Source organism: Thalassophryne amazonica, chromosome 8, assembly GCF_902500255.1.
Source record: "Thalassophryne amazonica chromosome 8, fThaAma1.1, whole genome shotgun sequence".
NCBI lineage: Eukaryota > Metazoa > Chordata > Actinopteri > Batrachoidiformes > Batrachoididae > Thalassophryne > Thalassophryne amazonica.
Genome location: NC_047110.1, coordinates 51,842,307 through 51,860,690, shown reverse-complemented (window position 1 = coordinate 51,860,690; position 18,384 = coordinate 51,842,307). Strand labels below are relative to the sequence as shown.

The 18,384-nt window shown below is 41.2% G+C and overlaps 1 protein-coding gene across 1 annotated transcript; it reads right to left on the bottom strand.

The window, feature by feature from the left end:
• Positions 1–15,323: 15,323 nt before the first annotated feature.
• On the bottom strand, positions 15,324–17,545 carry LOC117515608 (UDP-glucuronosyltransferase 2B31-like). Its single transcript, XM_034176244.1, has 2 exons — positions 17,464–17,545; positions 15,324–17,108 (listed from the first exon to the last, which is right to left on the bottom strand). The coding sequence occupies exon 2, from the start codon at positions 16,754–16,756 to the stop codon at positions 15,500–15,502; it is 1,257 nt and encodes a 418-aa protein (XP_034032135.1). The 5' UTR covers positions 16,757–17,108; positions 17,464–17,545; the 3' UTR covers positions 15,324–15,499.
• Between the last annotated feature and the right edge of the window lie 839 nt (positions 17,546–18,384).

Genomic DNA, 18,384 nt, shown 5'->3' with positions numbered 1-18,384 from the left:
CAGTAGAAAAAGGTCTTTTGGACTTTGGGGTGAAAGTGTATCTACTTGGACTCCTAGTGTTCTCCTTGGCTGGAACCTGTTTACTGCTGGAGCAGTGTCTGCATCCTCCTCCATGTTCCAGCAGTCAGAGCTGGGGCGTAGCTCTGCTGTGTGTGCAAGTGGAGACCTTGATCTGGAAACAGAAGCTCTCGGGCCGACCCTCTGTGCAGATCTCCGTGTGCACATCGGTGGATCCATTTGCTCTGGTTGTTCACCACAACAATAGAGGGATCATTCCCTCCATCATCAGAATCCTCACTGTCTGGTTCAGACTCTGAAGATGCACTGTGCACAGTCTTACTCCATTTCAAAAAAAAAGTTGGCGAGCCTGTTCCACAACCATAAAATGCCTCATTTTGACACACAAAACAAAGAAACACCACACACACTAAATGCACTCCACCACAGATTAATACACACTCTAAACACACCAAATATCTCGCAAAAACCGAAACTCTGATCGCTGTCTCTCACTGAAATCACCCACATTATTCCTTCCCTCAGCAACAAAATTACATGGATTGGGTATCATTGTTATTGGCTTGGGCAGCATGGCGGCTTAGTGGTTAGCACTGTTGCCTCACAGCAAGAAGGTCATGGGTTCAATTCCCACCTGTGGCCTTTCTGTGTGGAGTTTGCATGTTCTCCCCGTGTTTGCTTGGGTTTCCTCCGGGTGCTCCGGTTTCCTCCCACATCCAAAGACATGCGGGTTAGGTGAATTGGAATCTTTCAATTGTCCATAGGTGTGCATGTGTTTGTTTGTTTATGGCCCTGTGACAGACTGGCGTCCTGTCCTGCTCTGTGACTGCTGGGATAGGCTCCAGCCCCCCAAAACCCTTAATTGGACAAAACGGTTGAAGATGTGTGTGTGTGTGTGTGTGTGTGTGTGTGTGTGTGTGTGTGTGTGTGTGTGTGTGTGTGTGTGTGTGTGTGTGTGTGTGTGTGTGTGTGTGTGTTATTGGCTTATGTAGTTTGTTTTCCAAAAAGGATAAATAGAAATTTTTGTTTGTTTTTTTAACTTGTCGTTTTTTGTTTTTGTTTTTGTTTTTTTACCTGTCGTGCACCCACAAGCAAGACCACGTGGGGTTGGTGGTCTGAGCTCACACACATGTGGAGTTAGTGACTTTTGATTGGTTAGCTTCTGCGTTTTCCACCAATGAAAAAGAGGGAATCATGTTTCTTTCCACCTTTGCCTCTGCCTTTGCTTCACAAAGAAATGACACTCCTGTCAAAAATACGCAGCAAAAATGACAACAATATTCACAAAAGCGCATTGCGTAAAATATTCATAACTCAAGTTCTACTAGGCCTATAAAAAAAATTTAAAACTAATATGTAGGTTGACACCTGCACGTTCAACACTCATTCAAAGGGAGAGTCAGAGGATTGGGTGTTTGGTCTGCTTAATTACGTTATGTGACTCATGACACAGAGAAACGTCAGTCAACTCCAGGGGGTTAAAGACCTTAGTAGTTTCCCAGTCTGATGGGGACTTGAGCCGAGGATCCTCTGGTCTAAAGTCCACCACTTTATCCTGGAGGTCATCACCTCCCAAATGATAGCACAATGACAACAAATATTCTGACTATTAATTTCCAACAGTTATCAAACATGTACAAAAAGAAAATATTTCACATCATCTCTGATTTATTTATCTTTCTTCTTTTTGGAGGATTTGCTTTGGAAAGCAAAAAAAAAAAAAAAAACACTGTTCAATAAAGTGAAAGAAGAATTTGAAAGAAGCCCATTTGCATCAAATACATTTCTGGGCTTTGCTCTTGTTGGCTTTAAGAAGTTAGTGTTTGAACACAACAGGAAAATAACAGGACAGTGTTTTCATGTGCTTAATGTGATTTCTGCTTCTGAACGTCACTGCAGTTTCTCCACATCAGGTTCTTTTTTAAATGCACATATGCATGACTTTTATTCAATGTATTCATATATTGTCACTTTTTACTGAATTTTGATTATTTCTTTTGTCTGTGATGATGCCTGTTGCTTAAATTGGCATCAGTATAATTGTTCCCAGCAACTGCTGCTTATGACACGTTGTGTGCATGTTGCTGTTAACTGATGGTACTGTCAGTACTGCACCGGAAGTGAGAGACAAGGAGGCTTGACAGCTGTGTTTTTCACCAAACTTGTTGCTCCACACTCAAGCTAAAACTCTTCCTCTCTGCACTTCGCTCACTGTCTCGCATGTACTGATATTCACCCTCCCACAGCAGAACGTTGCCCAAAAACAAAGTTCTTGCCTTCATGAAGATACTCTATGTGATTGGTTGCCTGCAAGGGCACTACAGTTGCAGTGAATCTGCAAAGTATTCACAGTGCTGCACTTTTTCCACATTTTGATATGTTACAGTCTTTTTCCAAAATGGAGTAAATTCATTTTTACCCTCAAAATTATGCTCACAACACCCCATAATGCCAACATGAAAAAAAATTTTTTTTTTGAAAGTTTTGCAAATTTATTAAAATAAAAAAAAACTAAGAAATCACATTTACATAAGTATTCACACCCTTTGCTCAATACTTTGTTGATGCACCTTTGGCAGAAATTACAGTCTCAAGTCTTCTTGAATATGATGCCACAAGCTTGGTGCACCTATCTTTGGGCAGTTTTGTCCATTCCTCTTTGCAGCACCTCTCAAGCTGCATCAGGTTGGATAGGCAGCGTCGGTGCACAAACATTTTCAGATCTCTCCAGAGATGTTCTATCAGATTCAGGTCTGAGGTGGTGCAGATCTTTCTGTTTTTGGTATAATTTTTCTTGATCCAGCACACCCTTTATGTGTTTTGGATGTGCGTGTCTTCTCTGCAGCAAAAACTTTAAGACACACTCTTTCAAATCATTATGACAACCAATGCTCAGTCCAAAAACAAATATGATTTAATACACACCCAAACCAAGGTTGGCCTGTTAGCTTAGGGTGTCAGTAAGTCAAAGATGGGGGCTGCGGTGTTTTCAGTCTTCATTCTTATCACCAAGGTCATACATGATCACCCACACCTCTTCATTCAAATATGGGTTTGTTGTGACATGCAAAATAAGTGTTGCCAACATGGTGACATCTCGAGCAGCAAATTTTGGGCTTCCGGGCTCTTCTGGGTCTCTATGTCTGGGTGACATCATGCAGGTCTTGTCCAGTGTATATGCAGTTTATGGGTTTGTGGTCCCAAGTGGTAAATGTTGGGGAAAAATGTTTGTTTTCCCCATGTCTGCAGAGCAGGAGGATCTGTACTCGGCTCAGGGCCATCCCTCTCCTTGTTGATTTCACATTTTGTGTTGCTCCAATTTACAACTAAACATCTAGTCACAATCCTGACAGGCTAAAGGTCATATTTGTATTATGATTCTTATTTTGTTATGGCAGTGGTCCTTCTTAGGGGTCTCTGAAATGGGAAAGGCAGAAGGCTCTTGGCGATACACTGCATGCTGTATCTTTCGGGGACTTCTCCAGATGCATCTGTATAACTGCTTCAACCAAAAATAAATCTCTCTGCATGGACACATCTGACTCCTGATTGCTCTGTCATCACCCTCTGATTTATTCTGAACATAATCCCAGAAATTCTTTAACAGCAAACTTCGATGGCCTCAGAAGCAGCCCTGTTACAATTGGAAGATGTTGCGGTTCCTTGATTGGCCACTTGAGGCTGACTCCAATACAGATATAGTGAGTATTCAGACCCCGGTAATGACTTTTTTTTCAAAACGCAACTAGCGACACATCTACCAACCTTTCCCAGGGTCACTGACGATATTTTCAGCAGGGGTGGTGGCCAAGTGGTTAGTAGTACACTTGATTTCAATGCAGAAGGTTGCCAGTTCAAACCCCACCCCTGCCACATTTCTCCATGTAATATAGAGATGCATCAGGAAGGGTATCCGGCATGAAACTTGTGCCAAATCAATATGCAGATCCACTTTAGATCTGCTGTGGTGACCCTGAGTGAAGCCAGGGGCGGTCCTGGAGGCGGGCTGACCGGGCAGCCGCCCGGGGTGGCATCGCAGAGGGGGGTGGCACGACCGTGCGGAAAAAAAAAAAACGGTAAAAAAAAAAAACAGGGTGGGGGGGTTGTGGTTTCGTTACGTTACGGCAGAGCGGCGCCCCCACCTTCCTGTCCCATGGCGGCTTTCCTCTCACTCATTCCTGCAGCTTCACAGTGCTATAAACAGTAGCGAAGCAAAGACTGCAGCGAAACGAAACGAGTCATTGGATAAATGCTGGGCTTTGTCCCGCCCATTGGACGCTCAGCGTGTCTGGGGGTCTATGGGGCAGTGGGCTGGCCTCGGCTGGCCGGGACGCTCAGCTTCTGCATGATGATTGGATGATCTGTCTGAGGCTGAATCCCTTTTTGATTGACAGCGAAATGAGCGAATCAGTGATCTTTTGGTGTAAACATCCGTGGGAGCATTTTCATTCTTTTCTGAGTTGAACCGGAGACTTTCCTAATCCTCTTAGCGGCATTTTCTTTGTTAAAAACGACTAGCGACAAATCGAGCTTCTATTTCTGGTGTTTTTTTTTTTTTGTAGCTGCTTGTGTTTGGAGACTGACTTCTATCACTCTTTCTGACTTCTATCGCAGTTTCTGTCCCTACCGAGCAGCGGGTGCTGCTGAGCCTCTCCACCGTCACAAAGCACTCACAGACGGACACACTTCACACTAACCTTGCGCCAGTCCCAGCTAGCGAGCTAGCTAGGTAGCAAGCTGCACATAATGGCAGACAATTTGAATGTTGTGGACCGGATTTTGGCGAAGCCATTTGATAGTCTTCCTTATGAAGAAGCCATGGCTGCTGTCATGGCTTCAGCTCTCAATGGTTTGCAGGCCAAAGTTAAAGCAATAGCCCCCAGTGCAATGTTTGTGCATTGCTATGCACACAGACTGAATCTGGTTCTGTCTCAGGGGGCTAAATGCTTATCTGAGTGCAGAATATTTTTTTCATCACTCTCTGGGTTTGCCACATTTTTCTCAAAATCCACAAAGAGGATGTCTTTTCTTGAGTCTGCAGGCTGCTCAAGGTTGCCCAGAAATGCTCCTACTCGATGGAATTTCACATCACGGATAGTGAGCACTGGGGCAAACAATTATGATGCCCTCCTGCAAACGTTTGAGATGATCATTGCAGATAAGTCCATGGATGATGACACATTAGACTGTGCCAATTTCTTTGTGTTTGTTATTGCAGTAGTCATTAAAACCGGAAATTTGTTCTTGAAAATAGCTGTTGTGACTTAATTTGTGGGATTGTGGGTGTTCTGGACGAAGTTAGTGTTTTCATGGGTGGTGGGGCGGAGGTGGTGGCCATGTTAGTGTGTGCGGGGGGGGGGGGGGGGGGGGGGGGGGGGGGGCACGCTGGGGGTTTCGCCCGGGGAGTAAATCACTCTAGGACCGCCAGTGAGTGAAGCATTGCGTTTTTGACAAAACCGAGCTGGCACACCGCTCCACCGGGAGCACGCATTGCCGCTTGTTGTCAAGCTGCCGCGGGCAAGTTCAAAACAAAGAAGACTAGAGACTATCATGCTCATTTATGCACAGCAGTTTTCTGACGAAAATCCTTACAAATGTTTTGTTTACCTCACGATTTTCTAATTCTCTACATTTTGAAGTTAAAAAGCCTTTCTTACATTATAAAACTTGTAATTAAAATGGTTTTAAGTAAAAAAAAAAAAAGATTCTTTAGAAATCTTTGTTCATCTGAATATTAAAACCATAACTTACCTGTTGTTTCAGATGAGATTATTTCTTAATTAACATTATAAGGAACCTTGGGCATTTATTTTTTAGACAAAATAGCATGAAAAATAATGTATACATTTTTAAGTCTGGTACATTCATTCATTTGAATCTGCATTTCAACCAGGACAAAAGACACCATAAATAAAGATAAATATTTATTATAAAAACAACAGGAGATAATGTCAGAGATAGGGTGAGAAGCTTGGTCATCTGTGGGGAGCTCAGAGTAGAGCTGCTGCTCCTTCGCATTGAAAGGAGCCAGCTGAGGTGGTTTGGGCATCTGGTAAAGATGCCCCCTGGGCGGCTCCCTAGGGAAGTGTTCCAGGCACGTCCATCCGTGAGGAGACCCCGGGGAAGAGGACTAGGTGGAGAGATTATATCTCCACACTGGCCTGGGAACGCCTCGGGATCCCCCAGTCAGCAGTGGTCAATGTGGCATGGGAAAGGGAAGTCTGGGGTCCCCTACTGGAGCTGTTGTACCCGCGATCCGATCCCGGATGAGTGAGTAAAACAGTTGCTCTTTAAAGATGCTTTGTTTTATGTAGAAGCGCAGCAGCAGGTGTTCAGAGACGACTGGTGAGCTGGACACTCACTGGTGAGCTGGACCCTCAGACATTTAAGCAACTGAAGGTCTTCTCTGCAGCTTCAACCTCTGGTGGAGTTTTTAGCGATGTTTTCCTCACATTTTGAAGAACAGAGATGTTATCTTCTTCTGTCTGGCCTTCAGGTTTTGGTGTTCCGCTCCATCACTGAAGTTTTTGAAGTGCATTTGTATTTAAGTTCTCTGCACAGCAAATGGTGAAATGTTCCTGATGTGGAACAAGTGAAGAAATATACTTCTTAAAATATCAAGAAACATGGAACAGTTAAAAAATATCAATACATTTTAAAATGTTGATAAAAGCCACAATGTAATGCCACCTAACATTTAATTACCCAAATCACCAACATACCACAAAACCTATTACAGACCCCAAACTGTTAGTCTCTCTCTCTCACACACACACACACACACACACACACACACACACACACACACACACACACACACACACACACACACACACACACACACACACACACACACACACACACTTTGCAACTTTCCCATGTCACGTTTCAGATGTATTTTATAAATCACCGTTTACTGAATTTGAATGAAACTAGCCACAAGAATATATTGTTGATACAAGACTTGTCTTTAAGGTTTTTCCACCACTATTTTCAGATAATGCAGAGAATTATTTACTGTAACCTAGTTTTATTTTTTTAAAACATTGTTTTAACATCGCTCTCGCAAAAAAGTGGCGCATTTTGGCTCATTTGGATAAAAAATAAATAAATACTATCGCAAAATCTCCAATCAAGCCAAAGTATGTGCTGTTTTCAAACAGTCTATAAAATGTTTACAAGTCTAAACCATACAGTGCAAACAAAGTCCCAGAATTCAAGACAAACAAAATATTTAGAGCCCAATTTGACTCAAGGCAGCGTGTGTAGCTTGCATGCTACTGCTAACATTAGCCCAAAAAGAAACGCAAGCGTTTGCCAATACACTAATGATCTTTTAAAATTTCATACCCACCTCAGACAAATTGCCTGATGCTCCCCTGGACTGAAAATTTGTCTGGATCATGGAGATCCAAGAACAGACTCCCTCAGCAGCTGGTCAAACTGCTCCCTGCTCAGGTGAAAATACACCTGGAAGCGGTCATCATGAAACCGGAGCTCCTTCACAAGCTGAAATGCCCTGAGATGTTCCCTCAACCTGCAGCCAAATAAGGTACAATTTGTCAGTATTAAACAACAACAACAACAACAACAACAAAAAACAAACAGAAGAAATACTAAGGTGACTGCTGGCCACTAGCCCTAAGCTTCACTAAAAGACCCAAAGTTTACATAAAGTTGAGGCTGCAGCCCACTCTGTTTATTAATAAAATTAATTAAAAGGGTAGGAAGCACAGTAACATACTATGCCAGTATGCTAGCCATACAAAAGGGAAAATAAGTGCGTCTTAAGTCTGGACTTAAAAGTCTCTACAGAATCTGACTGTTTTATTGACGCAGGGGGATCATTCCACAAAGCAGGTGCACGATAAGAGAAAGCTCTGTGACCCACAGACTTTTTATTCACCCTAGGGATGCAAAGTAGCCCTGCACCCTGAGAACGCAGAACCCAGGCCAGTACGTAGGGTTTAAGTAGGTCAGCTAAGTGAGAATTGCATTTCAAAAACTACTTTGAGGCAGAGTAGCAGAGAATGAAGGATCAACCCAGTCTCACAGATTGTCGTGATTCAGCAGCACGAAATATACATTAATCTGTTGGTTCATCATACTGTCACAAAAAGTGCAAAATTTTCAACATGGCAGCACAAATTCATTCTGATTCATTCCGTGATGGCTGCATGTAATCAAAAGTGCAGCGGGGGGGGGGGTCGGAGTGGTTAAGGTTAGGGTTGGGGGTAGAAGTAGAGTTAGTAGTAATAGTGAGTTTAAAAAAAACCATGTCAGGAAACTTTGAATCATTTCGTGACGGGAGGACAACAAAAAAAACGTGAGGCTGGGCTGATTTTATCTGTGTTTAAAGGTAGGAACATGAAGACTTTGAGATAAAGTAACTGCTTTTACAATCTTAACACGAGAGACACGCTGTGGACTCCAGACCAGCCTGTTTAACAGTGTTACCTTCTTACCGGATCAATGACTGTGAATTTGACAGATGGAAGCAACACAAACATGACAATCGGTGATCCGATCTTTAATGACCACCATGTACTCCTGTAATTTTTTTGTTTTTTTGAAAAGCGATAACAGCTTTGGAACCAGACCAGGTGAGATTCTACATGGGTGCTGTGTATGAAAACAGGAGGAGAACTCAGCTGGATGCATCTCTCAGTCTATGTATTTATTAATACTGTGTGTTTTACAGTCTTATTTTGATGTATTTGATGGGGTGGGGGAAGAGGGTCTGAATACTAAAAGCAACCCGGATTAACGTACTGGCGTAAAGCCGAGCATGAAACTAACTGGATGCTGGCGAAGCAGAGTGACTTTCAGGCAGCTAAAAGTCTGTCCCCAAGGTTATGTAATGATTATGGATAAAAATGTCAGTTAACCCTCTGGAGTCAAATGATGCGCCGTGTAAAAAGTCACATGACCTAATTAAGCGGATGTAACAATCTGCTGCACTCTGAGGCTCCCTTTAAATGCGTGTTGAACATGGAGACTTCAACCTTTATAGCACTTTTTAAATTTTGCTAATAGGCCTAGTATAACTTGTGTTTTTTACAGCATGCATTTTTATGAATATTATTGTCATTTCTCGCTGCATGCTTATGTACACACACGCAACCAAAATGATCATTTCCTTCTCTACTGCAGCAGCGACAGCGGTGGGAAGAAATATGACTCCTTCCTCATTGGTTGGCTGGCTCATGAATTTAACACCAACCAGATGTCACTAACCCCACATGTGTTCACTAACACCACATGTGTTTGATCACAGGCCATGCACCCACCCCACGTGGGTCTGATTGTGTGGTTGCTTTCTCTTTATTACTGGTGGAAAGCATATGTGGTTAGCATTTTGTTGTTTGTTTTTTTGGCAGAAATGAGGTGCTTTATGAATGTGGAGGAAGTGCTTCAGTTATTTTTTTGAACTGGAGGAAGATGGAGCATGCAGCGCATCATCAGAGTCTGAAACAGACAGTGAGGATTCTGGTTATGAAAGAGATGATCCTTCTTTTGTTCTGGAGGAGCAACCAAAGCAGGTGGATCCACCAACGTGTGCACGGAGATCTGAAGAGAGGGTTGGAGCTTGCACTTCTGTTTCCAGATCCAGATCTCCACTCGGATGCGCAGCAGAGACATGCCCCAGCGCTGACTGCTGGAACATGGAGGAGGATGCAGACACTGGTCCAGCAGTAAGCAGATTTCAGCCTCGGACAACACCAGGAGTCCAGGTTGATACACTTTCCACTCAAAGTCCAAAAGACCTTTTTCTTTTGTTTTTTGCAGCTGACACAATTCAAATCAAATCAAATCAATTTTATTTATATAGCGCCAAATCACAACAAACAGTTGCCCCAAGGCGTTTTACATTGTAAGGCAAAAGCCATACAATAATTACAGAAAAACCCCAACAGTCAAAACGACCCCCTGTGAGCAAGCATTTGGCGACAGTGGGAAGGAAAAACTCCCTTTTAACGGGAAGAAACCTACAGCAGAACCAGGCTCAGGGAGGAGCAGTCTTCTGCTGGGACTGGATTGGGGTTGAGGGGAGAGAATCAGGAAAAAGACATGCTGTGGAAGAGAGCAGAGATCAATCACTAATGATTAAATGCAGAGTGGTGCATACAGAGCAAAAAGAGAAAGAAACACTCAGTGCATCATGGGAACCCCCCAGCAGTCTAAGTCTATAGCAGCATAACTAAGGGATGGTTCAGGGTCACCTGATCCAGCCCTAACTATAAGCTTTAGCAAAAAGGAAAGTTTTAAGGCTAATCTTAAAAGTAGAGAGGGTATCTCTACAATTAGAACAATCTGCACCAACATCAACAAAATTGCTGCTACTGCTGCTGCTGCTGCTGCAAAAAAAAAAAAAAAAGGCATTAGGGAAAAAATACAACTGGACAGACATTGAAATAGACGATCTGTACAATTTTTTTGGGACTTCTGATATACATGGCGTTGGTGTCACTGCCAAGTCTCCAGGACTACTGGAAACAAAGTCATATTTTGTCTCTGCCCTTTCCAATGAAAGTAATGTCCAGAGACAGATTTAGACGGATATTCTGGCACATCTACCTAAGTCAGGGGTGGGCAACTTGTTCCAGAAAGGGCCAAGAGGGTACAGGTTTTCTTTGCAGCCACTGATTCCACCAGGTGATTTCACTGATTAACTGATTCCATCTGCTCAAAGTGATATTAATCAGTGAAATCACCTGGTGAAGTCAGTGGGTGGAAAGAAAACCTGCACCCTCTTGGCACCTTCTGGAAGAAGTTCCCCACCCCTGACCTAAGTGATCCAGATGAGGATGTAGAAAATAATAGAATAAAACGGAACACCAGGTCATGACAAACTGTTTCGAGTTAGGCCTCTTTATGATGACATCCTCACTGCCTGCCAGGCTTATTACCACCCGAGGAGGGAGCTGGCAGTGGATGAAAGGATGGTGGTGACAAAGGCAAAAACTGGAATGACTCAATATTTGAAGGACAAGCCAACAAAATGGAGCATGAAACTTTTGTTTTGGCTGTTTCAAGTAATGGCTACACACTCAAGTTCACCATTTACACTGGCAAGACTGTGACCACAAGTGAACATGGGCTGCCATATAATGTGGTCATGAACCTGATCCAGCCATCTTCGCTTGGTACGGGGTACCATATTTCCATGGGCAATTTTTACACAAGTCCCAAACTGTTCATGGACCTGGCTAACATGAAGTTTGTCAAAGATAGAAACCAAATGATCCGCACAGCCACAACACTCCAATACAAAAAGGACTTTATTTATCAAAACATGAAGGGTCTCAGCTGCATCTGATGAAGGGCTGGTCGCCCGAAACGTTACCTTCATGTTGTGTTAAATAAAGTCCTTTTTATATTGGAGCCTTGTGGCTGTGCGGATCATTTGATTTCTATCTTTGGTATATTTTTCTTGGTCTTGCACGCCTTTTTACGTGTTTTGGATGTGCGTATCTCCATTGCATAACATGAAGTTTGTGGCATGTGGCACATACAGGGAGAACAGACAAGGATGCCCCAGAGGGAGGGCAAATGTTCTCACAAAAAAATCTGAAAGAGGATCTATAAGATGGATAAGAGAGGGGCCTCTGGTGTTTGTAAAGTGGATGGACACACAAGAGGTGTCGGTGTGCTCCACCATCCATCATGCGTTTTCGGGTGAGACAGTGCAGAGAAGGGTGAAGGATGGACGCTGGACGGTGAAAGACATTCCCTTTCCTACCCCAGTGTTCACTTATAATAAAAACATGGGTGGAGTGGACCTATCTGACCAGCTCATCCAGTACTACTCCACTCATCGGAAAACTGCACACTGGTACATGATAGTGTTGCTGCACTTCCTTGACATTGCAACCACAAATGCATTCATCTTGCATCGTGAGATCAGCAGTGTCACGTGCAGCCCATGACACACAAGGACTTTATGGTGGAGCTGGTGTGTCAACTGTGTGGCACAGACAAAACAGGTGTCCCACAGAACAGGCGCCAGAACCACGTTCCTGGGCCAATTGTGACAGGCACAGATCCTCACCCAAAAGCCACAAAAGGCAGACTGAGGTGGCAACAGTGCCTTCAGGTGGACAACAAGAGGAGTGACACACCATGGAAGTGTCAGGCCTGTGATGTGACCCTCTGTGTTGTATTGCACAGGAATTGTTTTTTTGAGTGGCACAAATAATTTGGGTTGCATCTTATTTTGACATCTGATTGTCTTGTAAATAGTTTAGCGTTAGCATTTCCTGCACTATATGTTTTTGAAATGTACAATTTATATTTACATTCTAAATCTTATTGTGAAATCTGGCTGTTTTGTACATTCATTCATTCATCTTCTACCACTTAGTCCAATTAAGGGTCACGGGGGGCTGGAGCCTATCCCAGCAGTCATAGGGTGCAAGGCGGGGTACACCCAGGACAGGATGCCAGTCTGTCGCAGGGCTACAAACAGACAAACAAACAAACAAACAAAAAAACTTCTGAAGCATTTCCTGCATTTATGTAAATAGTTGTATTTAACTTTGTTTTTTTGTTGTTGTTGTTTTTTTTTGCTACATTTGTACGTTTTTTGAAATTTACTATTTATATTTACATTTTAAGTTACGAAAATAGTTAGTTAAACAAGTTTGTGATTTTCACAGTAAAAAAAACAACTTTTTTCTACTTGGACTGTATGTTTTTGTGTGATTTTAGGTACATTGTGTTAATACAGTAGGTCAGAATGAATGAGAAACTGTAAAGCCACAAAAATGAGGTTGTGCTGAAAAAATGACACCAAACAAGGCCAGGTAAACACTTTTTAAAGATAAATTATAAAGGTAAAACCAAAAGTAGTCAAAAACGGCCAATTATACCCTGGACTCCAGAGGGTTAATCTGTTGTGTATTCTACTGAGGCACTTTTATCAGCTATGTCAGGACCTGCACAAGTTAAAGACTTAGAAGAAATGGTTTATAATCTGGTACATTTAAAAAAAAAAAAAAAAAGCACTGACTGGAGTGAGATATGCACTTTAAGTACAAACTGATAAATTCCATACTTTGTGGAGAAATGTTCATGCACAAAGTTTAAGCACAAATCTGTGCTCTTGCATCTTCGTTCTTCTGCAAGGATATCAGCATCACCAAGCAACTGTATCCAGTGATCTCCTGACTCCGTAAAGCTCTTCCCAGGCTTCTCATGCTTTCAAAGGCAGAGGACCCAGAGACTTGAACGTTACTGCTAAAATAAGAGAATATCTCTACAAATTTCAACACTTTCACTGCACACAAACACATTTCCAATGGTAGAGTCCACAAAGTCACAAAGAGTGATCCACATTGTACACATTTGTCTGCAAACGACACAGTATACTCTAAGAAATAAAAAGTTGAATTTAACTGATAAGGTAACTTTTTCCACATAACACTGTCAATTAAGTGCAAAACAATATTGTAGCTGAAATTAATTAAATCAAATGAAACATTATTACTTAAATCCCTAAAATTAACAACTGCAAGTATATTGAAAATAATAGTATTAATTACATTTGAAACCCCTGTGTTTTATTTCTTAGACTGTACAAACACTGAGCATCCAGTGATATTGTTTTACATCCTCTGAGAAAGAGTGAGAGAGAGAGAGAGAGAGAGAGAGAACAACATGACTTAATGGGTTTTGAAACGTTTTGGCCCAGTTTTGGTTGAATGATTGTGGTTCAGCCAAGAACAAAATAACTGGGCTTTGAGAAAAATGGGTTAAAAGTCAAGGTCATACACCACTGTCAAACCTTTGCCACAGTGCCTATACATAGGAGATCTTTAGGATAACTTCAAGTAATTGCTCAAAGATACATCTATGGTTACTATTAAACACTAATATGAAGTCAAATGTCAACATATTCTCATGATGCGTTTCATGCAACATACTAAAAGTTAAGTGGAATATTTTGTGAATTTCCACAAATTTCCACATGCATGCACATCACGTTTTACATTAGCATTCAGAAATGCACGTTAGGGTTTGGCTTAGGATGGCAATAATGATAAGTACACAATGACTTCAAGCATTTTGTTTCGCTCAGATGACATGTCAACTTGTTGAAATCACAGCCTCCCAGCCAAAGAATATGGATATGTCAGAATTCAGCTCAAAATATGTATGAATACGTACAAAATTTTGTGCATTTTTTTCCACACACTTTACTACAAATATTTCATTGAGTAGGCTGCAAATGTATGTCTTCTTTCGATTGGTCACATGACCTTTAACCTTGGGTGACTTTGAAAGGTCAAACTTGGTGACTGTAGATTAAACATGATAGTGCAATAGGATGTGTACTCTCATAGGATTTCATGCTAACACTGATTTTGTTGCTGTTTGGGTTTCAATAGGGCCTAGACTGTCAGAAAATGATGGGGTTCCAATTTCCAGACCCCTGCTTCTCTTCTGCAAGGGGGCAAACGTTAGTACAGGGGTAAACTGAAAATCAAATTAAATTATGTTAAAATATACACCAATATATCCATTGTGTTGCGAGGATCACAATAAGGTATAGTTTGTCTAGGTTCGAACCAATAGTTACACAGGCATAGGGCTTTAAGGTTCAAGGTCATCCTGAGCTAAATATTCAGATGTTATTGAAAGTGGTGTCAAATACTTCCTCTTGTCATACTGAAGCAGAAAATGCATTTTAACTGATTTGGTGATAGCACCCGTTGCAACATCCAGGAAAGTCTTGGTGATCCCCATAGACCATGATACATTTTGCCATTTAATTATCCAACCAAATGACCCACACTGTAAAATACTACATTTTTGGATCCTATGAGACAATGTGAACAACTTGTCATTCAAGTTGTCATCATTTTCTGACAGTCGGGTTCATATTGAATCCAAAACAGCAAGAAAATCTATTTTAGCACGAAAATCTTAGGAAATTGTTGCATTGACCTACCATACCACACTATGATGGTAGGACTGTGCTTTAGTCAAGGACAAAGTTCAGTTTGGGACAGAATTGATCAAATGTTAAGGCCAAAGTGAACTGTATTTTATGGTTATTACTGAAGCACAAACAAATAAAGAATTAATTTGCGTGACTCTGTATCAAGCATCTGGGCTCTAGGTATTGGACTTTTTGCTGTTTTATTTAATTTAGGAAATGTCGTGTTCTCTTGAAGATTAAAAAACATTTTTCAAAAATTGTATGAAGACATGAAAATTTTACACTTTGATTTGATAACACAAAATCAATGTACCTCATATTCAGTGTTTTAACTATGTGTCAATAGATTTGGAAACAGACAATCCAGTTGTTTTATTGTTATGATAAATGATCATTTTCACACACTGTACAAAGCAAAAACACTGCAATAGATCAGTTAAGGCCAATTTCTTACATAGATTGATTATATAATTATTTTGTTGAAATTTGAAAAGAGAATTTCACAGACACAGCCGGCATTTAATTATTCATAGCATGTCATTCTGCTTTCACTTTGTTCTTCAAAAAAATCTTAAAAAATAACCGTACAGTTAAAATGAAAGTAAATGACACAAAAAGTAAAATTAACAGTAAAGTTGCAATGACATCAATGGAGTGGTAAACATACCAAGGCATTTTGGTGGACTGTGCCTTAAGATGACTGGCCCCTTTATGCCTGAGCACATATTCTATCCAAAACACAGCTTTGTCCAGAGGGTTGATAGGCTGATCTCTGTGCAGTGCTGACAGTCTCTGCATGTTTTCCCTGTAAGAGGAATTGTAAATAACTGTCCTTAACTGATCAGCAAAAATGTCTCTGTCAAGATAAGAAATATCCACCACTCGTGCTCCTCCTTTTGCTTTAATTCTGGAGAGATTATCACTCTGATCAAAGAATAAGGGCAGTCCAACTATTGGAACACCGTGGTAAATCGCTTCCTGAATGCCCTTGGTGCCACCGTGGGTTACAAACACTTTCATTTTGGGATGTCCCAAGAGGTCGTTTTGCAGCAGCCAGTTGACCAATAAGGTGTTGTTGCCAAGGTTGGATGGTTTTGGTCCAGTGTACCTCCATATCACTTTTTGAGGAAACTGGGCAAAAGCTGCAGCAATCTCTTCAGTGAGTACCTGAGGAAGCTTCCCCACTAAAGTTCCAAGGGTCATCATAATGATCCCATGCTCTCCAGAGCTCTGGACAAATGCCTCCAGCTCCACTGGGAGTGATTTAGGGGGCTTACACTGAAATCCACCCATGTAGACTATATTTGGCATTGTAGGACGGGGAAATTCAAAGACAAAATCATTTCTCATAAGCCATATATCAGCATCCAGGAAAAATGTATTGTAGTCCACATCAGGACCAAAGTAATGCTCAACTAATGGCTTGTAATGAGGTTCTGTAATGGTTGGCATATAGTACATTACAGTAATAAAAAGCAAAACATTCTTGACTCTTTGAAGGAAAGACATTTTATCTGTTAGCTCTGTTGCAATGAACGGAACATATGCCAGAGGTGAAGGGGCAATGAGCCAATGAGCTTCACCTTGAATGACCCATCTGACATTATAAACCAGGGGAACTTGGAGTCGATGTGCCAGCATGGTTCCACCCCCAATGCCTGGGTCAGGCAAAACCATGCCAAAAGCTGCATCGTGTAAAGCCTTCATCAGATATTCATCTTCAAACATCTCAGCAGTCATTTTGCTCATCTGCTTATGGAACTTAGACAAATGGTGCAAGACCATTTGATTCATCTGAAAATGTGCCCAAGCACAAGCCCAAAAGGATGCAGTCCTACACCGAAGCCGTGCTTCCAGACTTAGAGGGACAAAAGTTTCAAAGTGTTTTTCAAATCCGCTCGTACCAGGAAGATTAACAGATGTGTAGAAAGGAGATGTTTCACTGATGTACCAGCTATCAGATGGTCACGCCACGATGATGTCATGGCCTCTAGAGTAGAGTTCCTCGATAAGTACCTGCATGTTTATCCAGTGGCTCCCATCCAAAGGGAAGACCAGGATTTTTTCCCCAGATGCAGTGGATAGTTGAATCAACAGCAGAGCAAAGGTGACAGTGGATGAATGGCATAACTTCATGATGGCAAACCTTTAAAATACACAAAACAAGGAAATAAATAATATATTCCCTTTCTGGTTTGTAAGTTTGCACATTCAGTCATTTTCACTCATTCATTTTCTGGCATTTAAATTGGTCAAGGTCAATTATGTAATTAATATAAGATTGTTGTCACAATTTTTGCCAAGTATTTATTTATTTTTTTATTTCTCATCAGAATGCAGCGATCAAATGTGACAGCTGAGACATAATCAAAAACAAACAATGACAACAACAAAAAAGTCAAAAGTTTTAGTAAGTAGAATAACTCTCATTTCTTCACTTTTGCTAAAACGTTGACAAGGAAGCAACTGAAATCTCAATCCAAATGGTAAATTTCACATACCTTTAGAAAGACAGCAGTGAATGCACTTCCAAGTCAGGAGCTGTTGCTATGAAAGTACTTGTACTCTGCTCTACTTTTGGGTTCAGTGACCGCAGCTGTGTCGTAAATGCTATGTTCTGCTGCCAATAAAATCTCTGTAAAATTTAATAAGATCTGAATGTAGAACAGAATGCTACCATCTAGTGTCACATCAATGCATAAAAGCCACTCAAGACTCAAGACCACGTGTGGTCTTGAGAACCAGGGATGGTATGGTCATGTCATTGTACTTAAGGATGCCTATATTATTTATGGCCAATTTGCGCAGAATAGAAACTGGGTTTAAATCACAGAGTTAGGAGTGGCCACTCAATAAAAAATGGCTGACACATGCAGTCACCTACACCCCCCCCCCCCCCCCCCCCCCCCCCCCCCCCCCCAAAAGTCTGAATAGCATGATTTCGGTCTAGCCATTTCTATCATCTTACTGTCTGTTGGCTTTGTTTGTTTGTTTGTTTGTTGTTGTTACTCAAAGATTTGTGACATGACAGAAACACGGATAACAGTATATATCTCAAAAAAGTAAAATAAAGACAGAGACCTAAGACAAAAGGCAAAGTCAAATGGAGGACAAGCAAAAAAGACCCAAGAAAAACACAGTATGCTCTTTTTATATTCCCCCAAGAGGAAGGTCAAATATAGCTAGTGACCTTTACACTAAAAAAGGAGCTGCTGTCTCCAATGATGTACTGTCTTTAGGTATACCAAGAATCCAAAAAATGATCAACCAAATGAACTGAATAATCTGAACAAAAATAATGTAATAAAGAACAAAATTAATGTCATGTAATAAACGTAATACCTTATATAAATGAGATGGAGATATATAAAAATGAACAACATTGTCACTTTATTATTATTATTATTATTATTATTATTATT

Coding starts and splice junctions, on each gene's coding strand:
- LOC117515608 (XM_034176244.1), bottom strand. CDS start 16,756: ATGAATCAAATGGTCTTGCACCATTTGTCTAAGTTCCATAAGCAGATG.